Source organism: Colletotrichum fioriniae (assembly GCF_027942845.1).
Source record: "Colletotrichum fioriniae strain IMI 355084 chromosome Unknown scaffold_1, whole genome shotgun sequence".
NCBI lineage: Eukaryota > Fungi > Ascomycota > Sordariomycetes > Glomerellales > Glomerellaceae > Colletotrichum > Colletotrichum fioriniae.
This window is the reverse complement of record NW_027076837.1, coordinates 7,315,138-7,326,798: the sequence shown is the minus strand read 5'-3', so window position 1 is coordinate 7,326,798 and position 11,661 is coordinate 7,315,138. Positions and strand designations below refer to the sequence as shown.

Genomic DNA, 11,661 nt, shown 5'->3' with positions numbered 1-11,661 from the left:
CATCATTGTTCCGTCAGCATTTACATCTACCCTACCATTGACCTGAGATTAGGCCATGGTGTTTAGTGAAATGGCTGCAACATGCTGCAGGGTGCAAAGATACATAGGTATCTTGCCATAGGCCGTGAAGATGACTTCACCTGTGAGATCGTAGTAGTGACATTCGGTGGCCTGCCACCACTTTTGTGGCTCACTAGGCAAGGAAACGACAAAGCAATACATCGAGGTCTCACTTGATTACACTTAGGGCTAGAATCCTACTGACCGCCTCTGCTGAGCAACGTTTCATTATTAGGCACATTAGTGTTATGGATGAGGCTTCGAAAGAAGATACGTAAAAGGTCGGTGAGCAAAAGTCTCTCGTTGTTTGTGGTAGTTATCTTCGAGACATGGAAGGGGGTTCACGAGATTCTCATGCGTCGAAGTCCATATGTTCTTGACCGTCTCTGCTCAGACAGCATTATATCACTACGCCATCAACTTTCGAAGGCGTCATTACACCCGTCTCTAGACTTTCCCAGCTTTCACCTTCTTTCGAAGCTATTCCTAGGCGGATATAAGGGAAATAGGATCGGGTAGATATGTAATTCGCTGTTATCTCTGAAAAAAGTACGTATATTTATACTGACGCCATCCAGCAGTTGATGGGGCAGACATTCACCAAGCCGATACTCCGAAACTTAAAGGTCGAGGGATTCCCCATTGCTGATGGTTATGTTGTCCTGGTCAGCAATTCCTCTTCTCTCGTCTAATATCCTCATCTGGTAAAAACCTCCATAAGCATGTCAGCTCTTTTCCCACACGATGTACGGGATGGATGCTCAACACCAGCCTTCGAATTCATCCTAGCCACTGTCTTTCACAGCATTGCAATGTACAATGTCGTCGAACTAGATTTATGGATCTGGAGTACCTTTGTGCGTAGGTCTGGGCTGTATTTCTGGAGCTTCGTCATTGCCACAAACGGAATCATCCCTTATGCGATCGGGTTCATCTTACTAGCCTACACCCTGCGGTCGCCAGATTATTATATGATATTTCTTCTTGTTTTAGGGACAGTTCTCATGGTTTCAGGTCAATCTATGGTGTTGTATTCTCGTCTTCACCTAGTAAGGCAAGAACACCTAGTTCTCCGATCTGTTCTCCTTATGATTATCATTTTCGGGACTGTTACACACATCCCAACCATGGTGTTTCAATTTGGTACTACCGCGAAACCCTCCAACCTTTTCACATGGTTCAAAGTTCTCTTCATTTGGAGGAAAGTCGAGATGACGTTGTTTTGTATCGAAGAGTCAATCATCTCGGGCTTATATATCCACGCGGCCATCAGCTTCTTTAGGCTCAAAACATCATCAATCCACGGAAACCCAAGAAAGGACTTGGCTACACCCCTTCTAGTGGTCAATGGATTTGTTATATTCCTCGACCTGACATTACTTGCGTCAACTTTCGCCTCTTTACCTACGGCTCAGCCAGCATACAGAGCACTGGTATACAGCGTTAAGTTAAAGGTCGAAATCAAACTACTCAACTCGCTCGTTAAGATTACACAGCATTCAACTGTCTTAACACTTCCAACTATTCAACAAAGTTCAACGTCGGGCATCCCACTAGCAAATGGCCATGAGGATTGACGATTCCGATCGATACCCACATAACTCTATTACATTTGAAAGTCTTATTGGTAGGTTCTTCATTCTCAAGCTCTATAGCTACTATAACGACCTTAATTACTAACTTCAATCTCAGGGACCACTGGCTCGATACTACGACACAATAAGCCAAGCAGGTATTCTAGTAGGGTTCTGCGGAACCCGGACATTCGTGCTCTCGGCATCCAGCCCACCACGCCAGTAGACGCACAGGCCTGAGCTTTTCACATGTGTAGTCTGTCTGCAACAACCTACATGCTCTCTGCAGACACTCAAGGACACCTCACAGGGCCGACCTGTGGTTCAGAATCTATAAGAAAGCTGTATATTTTACAATTGTACAAGGAAGACGTCGCTCCCACTATTCTGATCCTGCCCATGCCTTTCCCAAGGCTCTTCCCATTCACCCGCTATGTCATGTCTGTTTGAACTTAGTCATTTTTTACTCGCCCTTCAGCTTGTCCTGCTTAACGGAGAAAGCCATCTCCAGGAACTCTTGCTCCTCCTTGTTGTGCAGACCCTTGTTACCAGCGGCGACAGATGCACTAGGGCCACGGCCAGCGTACATGACATGCTTGCGATCGTGGTGCTCGGTGTTGTTGAGCAGAGTCTCCAGGCGAGGCTGGACGAAACTCCAAGCACCAGCGTTCAGGGGCTCCTCTTGGCAGTAGACGATAGTTTTGGCGTTGGGGTACTGGTCGAGGTTCTCCTTCAGTTGTTGCCAGGGGAAGGGGTTCAGCTGCTCGATGCGGGTGAACGCAACGTTGTCGATCTTGTTATCGGCGCGGTACTTGGATAGAGTAGCCCAAACCTGGCCAGAGCAGAGAATCACGCGCTCAATCTCCTCCTTAGGTTTGATGACGCCAGTCTCATGCTCCGGGTCGGGGATGATCCAGCGGAAGTGAGAGTCACCAGAGAACTCTTCAATGTTGGAGCGAGCCAATGGGTGGCGGAGCAGAGCCTTGGAGAAGAAAATGATGAGAGCTAGTGAATATGAGCAAGAAGAACTACAAGTATGGCATGATCAGAGTAAACTTACGCTTGCGGAATTGACGATGCATCTGTCTGCGGAGGATGTGGAACAGGTTGGAGGGGCTAGTCATGTATGCGACCTGCATGTTGCAGTCTTGGTGCTGGCGGTCCAACTTCTCAGGGGAGGGGAAGACGCGAGGGTCCTCGTTGCTCAGCTGTAGCCATCTCTCGAGACGACCAGAAGAATGCTCTGGACCCTGGCCGTCGTATCCGTGGGGCAGAGATACCACAAGACCAGTTCTTTGCATCCACTTGGCCTCACCCGAAGCGATGAACTGATCGATGATGCACTGCGCATTGTTGGCGAAATCACCGAACTGGGCCTCCCACATGACGAGAGCATTGGGAGAAGACAGAGAGTAGCCGTACTCGAAACCGAGAGCGCCGAACTCGCTCAACGATGAGTTGGAGATGACGAACTTGCCCTGGTCCTTGCTGACGTGCTGTAGAGGAGTGTGGGTGTCTTCGGTCTCCTGGTCGTGGAAGACAGCATGGCGCTGAGAGAAAGTTCCACGCTCAACATCCTGACCAGAAACACGAACGTGGTGGCCCTCAGTGACGAGGGAACCAAAGGCAAGGGCTTCCGCAGTGGGGAAGTCGATGTTCTTGCCCTCGACGACAGACTTGGTCCTGTTAGACAGAATACGCTTGAGGTTGCGATGAGGCTGGAAGCCCTCGGGGGTGCTGCCAATGACCTCGCCAAGGTGATTTAGAGTCTTGCTGTCCACGCTTGTCTCGTTGTGAGGAAGGACCTCAGTCGCAAGCTCCTTGGGAGACTTGAAACCGTTCCACGCGGAGGTGGTCCATTCCTTGGAGGTAGGTTGGTAGTCCTTGGACTTGGAGAAACTCTCCTCCAGCATACCCCAGACCCACTGCTTGTGCTCCTCAATATCTTCCTTGGTGAAGCTGCCGTCCTCGAGAAGCTTGTTGACGTAAATGGCAATCTGGGACTCATGGTCCTGGATGCGCTTGTACATGAGAGGCTGGGTGAAAGAGGGCTGGTCGGTCTCGTTGTGACCGTGCTTTCGGTAGCAAACAAGATCGACAATTACATCTTGCTGGAACTCAGCGCGCCAGTCGGCAGCCATCTGGCACACAAAGTTGACAGCCTCAACGTCATCGGCGTTGACGTGGAAGACGGGTGCGTCGATGGCCTTGGCGATGTCGGTGCAGTAAGCTGTGGAGCGGGCAAATCGGGGATCGGTGGTGAAGCCAATTTGGTTGTTGACGACAAGGTGAATGGTACCGCCAGTAGAGAAGGCAGGAAGAGAGTGGAAACCAAGACATTCGTAGACAACACCTTGGGCAGCGAAGGCAGCATCACCGTGGAGCAGAACGCCCATGGCTGTGCGATGCGTCTTCTCATCATTGTTGTAATGTTGGATAGCGCGGGTCTTGCCGAGCACAACGGGGTCTTCGGCCTCCAAGTGAGAGGGGTTGGCGACGAGAGAAAGCTGGACGCGTTTGCCGGAGGGTGTAGGGCGCTCGAAGTTCATACCAAGATGGTACTTGACGTCACCGGAGCCTTCGTCCTCAGCGCCGGCAGTTCCGGCGAACTCGCTGAAGATTGACTCGTTGGGCTTTCTTACGACGTTGCTTAGAACGTTTAGACGACCACGGTGAGGCATGCCGATGACGATGTCCTTGACGCCGTAGTCAACGCTGCGATCGATCAGCGCCTTCATACCGGGGACGAGAGTCTCGCAACCCTCGAGGCCGAAACGCTTGTCGTTCGGGTATTTTGTGGCAAGGAAGGATTCGAAGCTGGAACTCCAGATGAGACGATCGAGGATGCGGCGCTTTTCGTCGATGGAGTACTTGAAAGGTCGGGGGACCTCGATTCGCTCACGCAGCCAGTCGCACTTTTCTCTATCGGGAATGTGGATGAACTCGATGCCGTAGGCGCCGCAATAAATCTTCTCGCAAGCATCAATGATTTCGCGGAGAGTCATCTTCTCGCGGCCATCCTTCTTGAAGCGCGGCAAGATGCCAGGCCCAAGCTCATACTCGGCGTCAAGATCTTTCTCAGAAAATTGGTAGTGCTCAAGAGTCAGTTCCTTAGGCTTGATGTTACCGAAGCCCTGAGACTCGTTTCGAATCCCAAGGGGATCGATGTTAGCCTTGTGATGGCCTCGAGCTTGGTAGGCGCGAACCAAAAGCTGGACCTTGAGATGGTTTGTGATCTCAGAGCCCTGACCGAGGCCAGCGCCGAGTGCTGGAACGCCGCCAATGGCACCAGGAACCAGAGAAGGGGGAGGAGTGAAAGCCTGGGCGATGGGCATGTCGCCGTTCTCCATGTTCTTGAAGTAGACCTGCCATGAGACGTGAACGCTCTTGGGATCTTGCTTCCACTGCATGTACATCTCGTCAATGTAGTTGGCAGTGTTGCCGGATAGGAAGTTATCGTTGGGGTTGGGTGCATTGTCGGTCGCGCTCGCGTAGTGACGTTGGCTGGTTAAGGCCAGGGGGCGACGGGCAGCAGCGAGCTTCCTCGTTGAGGTTCGCGACGCGATGGTAGAGAAGCATGATGATGAGCTTGTAGGTTTTGAGGTGTGAAGCACCCGAGTGCCGGCTCTGTACACAGAGCTTCGCAACATGGTGGCGGATAGGGCGGTGGTGGATGGAGTACGTCGCCGTGAGCTGGATGAGCATGGAAAAGATGAAAGGAGGCAAGCAAGGACGGAACTTTGTCGGTCCTCGGGAGTAGGTGGTCGGGTTCATACGGGCCTGCGGCAAATCTGTCTTGGACTGGTGGAGAAAAGCTATAGACCCACATGGGTAGGTACGGATGCTCCGTACGGCTGACCTACCTGCCCTACCTAAAGGTACACAGCTGACCTACACTTGCATATCATTCGCCATTTCAGCCCGATAAGAGATAAAGAACTGGATAAACCAATATTCTCCGTTTCCTTATGCATACAGAATCGTGATGCTAGCCGGTCTTCTGGGCCCTTGTAGGGTGAGCTTCGGGTGGCGTGCCTCCTGTGGCTGAAAGTGGCTAGTAATGATCGAGAGGTCTCATTGGTAGGCAGCCCGTTCAGAGGAGAGACGGGTAGTTATAGAAGCATTACTTTAATTACAGCTTTCTTTTACTCTTCTTCTTCTTCATTTTTTATGCGTACTAAGGTTTCAGAAACGTCTCTCCATGGAACATCATCGCTTTGCCTCCAAGAGTCATTCCTACTAACTACACTATGATAAGCTAGGACTGTCAGCACTTTTGTCCCTAGTATGGCGTCAGTAAGGTAGTAATGACTTACTTCGATTAGCTTCTCAGTCAGAAGAAAACATTTCCTATCCTGGTCCTGGCTGAAGTTGAACGAACACGAACGCCATAACCCGCTGAAACCCATATCCTCAAGAATCTCATTCAAGACGGCTGTGGACTCTAGCGCTGTGCTAAACTTCGGATTTGACGTGAGTGCATGCAGCAAGTCTTGCGCAGACTCTAAAGTCGACGAATTCTGGCAATGCAGAAGCACATCGTCCAGGATAGAAACAATAGGCCCACAGCTGTGATTCAATCAGTCCAAGAGTCCGCTCAGATGAGAAAGAAGAGTTAATAGCTTACAGGTGCATGATCACAGACGGCCTGGCTGCTGCTAGTTCCGTCAGCCACTGCAATGTCCGGTTCTGCAGTGCATCCTCCAAGTACTGAAAGTCAATCAACTCGATGGCCGTATTCAGGAGGAGATCTTTATCCTTCATGCCGCCGAGATCATCGTATCTCTGCTGGCCAGTGATATCTCGTAAAAGGGAAGGATCAATACCCGCAAGCCATAGACTGTCCCTGAGCTCATCGCTCTCGACCGTTCGTGCGAGGATGAGAGCCATGTAAGGCGACCGAGATAAGTCATCAGACGGGCTCCCAGCGTCACTGGCAGGATTGCCGGCCATGTCTAGGAAAGCCGAGAGTACTCGCATGGCATTCGTCTTCGTGGTAGTGTCCGCAAGACCACGAGCGAGACAAGCGCAGACTGCGAAATGGAAGTTCTCAGGCGTGAAGTGGATGCCGTATGCGTCATCTAGAGGCAGAGCAGCCTCTTCGAGCTGAACACGGCCCTGTAGAAGGAGAGGACCCATCTTGTCGCCTCTGAGATCACCAACAGTGCTGATGTTAGTCATAACGGCCTCCAGGAATTGCGCTGTACAATTGAATAAGGCCGGAGGTACAAGTCTTAGAAGGGAGATGGCCAGCCAGAAGAGCTGCAGACCATAACGAGATGCCGACGGGAGCTTTGCCATCATCTTCGACAGAGAAGTTACAATGGAAATAAGCATGTCGCTGTTCGTGTCGTCTCCTAAGCGGCCGACGCTATTACGTAGAGCGACAAGCACTTGGTAGAGCAAGTCGTCATCCACCTCCTCTCGTGCCAAACAGCCCATGACGGCAAAAGCGCGGGGTTGAATAGCTGGGTTGTTTTGGAATGCGGTGCTGGCCACCAGACTCATCCAGCGTGACCTCCAGGCATTGGAGATGTCGATAGATGGCGCTGCTACCGAGCAGACCTCAAACAAGACTGCCGCTAGGTTCTCAGTGGCGGCCAGCGAAGGCCCAGCATCCTGTGTAGTCGACATGGAGGCTCCATCGCGTAGGAATGGGGGAGGTGTTGAGAATATCTCGCTCCTGGGCTCACTGAGGAAGTCTAAACTACCTCTGAGCTTGTTGAACCGAGTTTCGTCTAGGTTGAAAGAAGTGCAAGCTGCGTGCACAGTGTTGACAAGAAGCCTATGCACTAGCAAGCGAACCTCCGGAGCACCTGTGTTGGCCAAGATTGTGACGATGTGAAATATTTCTGGCAGGTATAGTTGGGACTGCACGCCATTATCGAACGACAATGACAAACAGAAATGAAGTAAAACGCAGATCTCGGCCCACACTGTATTGTCAGGCAAGTACTTCGTAGGTCTGAGGGAGGACCGATTCAACGCCTTGCGTAGCCGGGAAATCACCTTACCACGCAGGGTGATGCTTCCCATACCGGAGACGATTGATGACAGAGCTTCCATAGGCTCCTCAGAGAATCCAAAGCTTAGAGCTGCTCTCATGAGCTCCTCAAGGAAAATGTCGAGTATTGTTTCATCCTGGTAGATGGCGGGCCAGACAGCTTGCTCAAGCGTATACGTAAGCCCGTGATCTGACATGGCCACATCTATGAGTTTGCGAAATAATGCTGCAATCTTCTCCTTTCCCTTCTCGGCATCGGATTCGTTTGCCAAAACCCCAGTGCGTAAGCCGGGCAGCCATGGAGCCATATATGCCAGGCTGAGCGGCTTCTGCTCGTCAGTAAAGGTCTCCCATCCGACGAAGAACTCGGTCAAAAAATCGAAGGTCAGTTGAGGTTCGGACGTTGCCAATTGCCTGCTAATCTTGATGATGAAATGGGACGGGTCCATGGGTACGGAAACATCTGTAGTGGTCAGCAGCTGAATTCTGGCGGAACTTCACCTCCCACATTCACTTGACTTTGCAACATACCTTTGGTGCACATCAAGTTCGAAGCCGCGCCGAACTTGAAGGCCTTACAAAGAGCACCAAGAAGATTGTAGGACGATAGTCTGAGAACGTGATCAGAGCTTGACAGGTTCGTTAAGGCTAGATTCAACAAGGTGCCCGGAACATCCTGTGGACGGATCAATCGTTCGTAGGCCTTGTGCGCTCTTGTATCCTTGCCATACTTGGCTTTTGCGCCGCGTATTGTCTGGAGCACATCAGCCTTTTTAGGGCTGGTGAAGTACATGACAATCTTGCCATTATCTGCACGCAGACCAAAGGCCGAGTCATCCTCAGTCTGTATTGACGTAGGAGCTTCTTCCACTTCGCCTAACCTGAAGATGTCGTTCACAGTCGTGCTCAGCCTATAGCCAGGGAAGACCTCCTGTTTCTTGGTGGTTGTGACCTGGACAAATTGGCTGCCAACCTTGATGACAACCTCAATTTTACCCTTTGTCTTGGACAGTCGGGTGATGGGTTGAAACACGTATCGGGTATCTGTGACAACGCTGATTGTCTCTTTCGGCAGATGAAGTTGGCTGAGATGAAAATGAGCCTGCAAATCTTGAAGGCTACCAATCAAGTGGTAGTCGACATTTTTCGGATTGAAGACACTGTTATCGCTCTTGGCAGACACTCGTAGAAGTCGCCGAAAGCATTTCCTTCTGTACGTTAGCTATGCGGATCTGACGTAGAAACATGGGATACACATTGCATATTCTGCCTCATTGATCCTTACCTGAAGGCGCTATTCATGTTGTAGACATATACTCTGACAAGATTCCGTGACAATTCCACGGGTGTAAGCTGTTCAAGTTTCTTAAAGAGCTCGTCTTGGGGTTCGTTTTGCCCATTGTAGCAAGTGGCGTCAATGAGCAGGCCGAAGGGCTTATGCCATAGGCGACTTGCGATCTAGACGAGGACAGGATTGATTAGAACAGACGCTGAAGAAAAAGAAGCACTCCTTATGGCCAAATGGAGTGGTCGATCCATCGAAGCGAAGGGGTGATAGATCTAATATGAGTTTGAAGCTTACCTTTAGGTAGCAGTACAAGAGTGTATCGTAGTCTATGCTCTCTGCATCAATGTGTCGTAGGATGATGCAAATTATGGAAAGAGAGTCCTATAAGATGCACTTAGCAATATTTGGGAGAAGCTGCTCCAGGGTAAGACAGTACCTTGCTTTCACCTCCGTCGTAGACGGCTCTAGCAGTGATAAAGGATTCAGTACTCCGAAATGCGTTTCGAAGCATAAAATTTTGAAATCTTGAGTATGAGGGCGGAGTGTTTGTTGAAATTTGTGGTCTGTTCCAAGTTACAGCCAAGGGCGGGGGGCCTAAATTCGTGATGAGATTGCGCAAAGGCTCGAGAACAGGCGACCGACCCCGGGACACCTCAGCGGGCGACCGTACGAAGTCCTTCCGTTCTTGAGTGACAAGTCTTTGGCGCATGTGATCCCAGTGGTCATACAGAAACCGATGTAGCGCAACGCAAGATCCGAAGTCGAATGATTCGATAGTGGGAGGAGTTTCGAGGTTCTCTGGAGGCACCTAGCACACAGTCAAAATCAGTTTTTAAGCTAAAAAGAACTGCGTCGCGCGGGCTGATGGGGCTACTCACAGAAATCTCGCGCAAGAAAGTTGTGACCTTGTAGATGTTCTGAGTAAGGAAGTCATTCAAGGGGAACATGTAGGGCTCCTTGGCTCCAAACAGAACATTGTTTGCCAAGTTCTGAATGACCTTCGCGATGAGAAGGAGCCCTCGTCGCATCTCCTTTGACGGTGTCGTGGTAACTAAGCCTTCGACTTCAGGCGCAACAATGGCTGGGCAGAAGAATCGAAGGAAAACGAATGCTCCAACAGCGGTGTACTTGGCCTCCTGAAATCGTGGAAGTACGGCAGCAGAGATCTGACTCTTGTTAGTACGCAGTACAAGGGATTTGACAATCGGTAGACGCACAATATTGCATATTCTGCGGAATGAGGCTGGCATGGTCGAGGATGATGCACAAATGTCGTCGATGAATACCTTCGCTACAATACGCAGCTGGAGGGCGTTCTTCTGGAGTTCATCTGTAGAACTCACGCGAGCCGGGTCTAACTCAAGATCTAGGTCCTTTGAAGTCAACATCAACCTCTCGACGACCTTTTGCAGTGTCGCCTTGAGGTACGGTTGTCCCTTCCACTTAGCGTAGACGGAAAGCATTTTGGTTGCGACGCACGTCCGCCGTAATATCTCTGATTCGTTGTCTGGATAGATTGTTAATTGAAAGGGGTTTTTCCAGGAAAGAGTGATGACTGCCGGTCTCACCTGTTTCTTCGATCTCTTGCTTGATGAGAACTTCTAGCAGTTCAAAGCTGAGACCACGATGTTCGAAGATTGTCAGCAGGGAGACGGTCAGTTCGTCAACCTCGCTGCTTGGGCACACAGCGCTCATCGCTGCTACCAACGTCATGTCTTTGGTGAGGAGCTGTAGACCGTATTAGATAATGCACCACCGATTCAGCATGGAACCACGCAGCTTTGCTTACCTCGAGTAATTCGTCATACTTCTCGCTGACGGCAGCGTCTGTCAGGTTGCTGAATTCTGTCCCCTGAATGAGGATGTTGTAAAGGACTTTGACGAAGGCTGTCCTGATCTCGACATTGTCATGGTATCCAATATTAAGAGAGTGCTTCAGGCCGACGTCGATATTAGCACTCAACAGATTCGAGAGAATGGTGATGGCAAATTCTGACGAAGATCCACCCTCATCGCGACTGGAAATTCCTGCCAGCAAATCGTTCCTCCCGCCTTCAAGAGATTCGTGGTTGAGTAGCGAAAGGAATCTGTTGAAATAGGTATGAAACATCTGTGACTTGAGCTCACTCGTACCAGCGTCGGTCTGGCCCTCGCCAGGTTGCAAGGGGAGGCGGAAAGTGAGTTCGGCCAGGGACTTCAAGCAAGCCTTGTCCAGGTCCTTCTGCACTCTCACGACTTCGTCTAGACGGCCACTTGAGCTGGTACTTGGGTCAAGACGCGGAGACCGCGGCCGAGCAATCCAGCCAAAGATGTACTCCAGGAGCTGATTTCGGATCCGCACGTCATCTCTGAGGTTCAAGTGTTCTTTCCTTTTCGTCACGGCCTCGCACAGCTGGCAGACCTTGATCTTGACTCGGAGGGTATTGGTGCTATCAGCGATACCGTCGAGGAACTTCGCGAAATTGAGTGCGAGAGCACCAAGATGTATGGCTGAAGCGGCACCGAGGTCCGAAGGGCTCTCGAGCCGTTCCACGAGCGCTTTCAGAAGAGAAATGGCTTGCTCGGCAAATATAATTTCGACATCCTGTGCCTTGTCACTCGGCGCCAGTGCACCGGTGAACAAGACCTCAAGCTCAGATTCGAGAGATTTGAAGAGAGCTTGGTAAAGTGTGGATGATACCTCACTTGATAAAACCTCCCTGGTTGCTTCTCTGATCCTGACGCTTGCACATCCA

General features: G+C 50.7%; 1 protein-coding gene across 1 annotated transcript; it reads right to left on the bottom strand.

The window, feature by feature from the left end:
- Nucleotides 1-2,662: 2,662 nt before the first annotated feature.
- KGD1 (2-oxoglutarate dehydrogenase E1 component) lies at nt 2,663-5,173 on the bottom strand (the record flags this gene model as incomplete). The annotated part of the gene is made up of 1 exon (XM_053193114.2): nt 2,663-5,173. A coding segment is annotated over one exon (2,511 nt), but the record flags the coding sequence as incomplete, so codon positions are not given.
- Between the last annotated feature and the right edge of the window lie 6,488 nt (nt 5,174-11,661).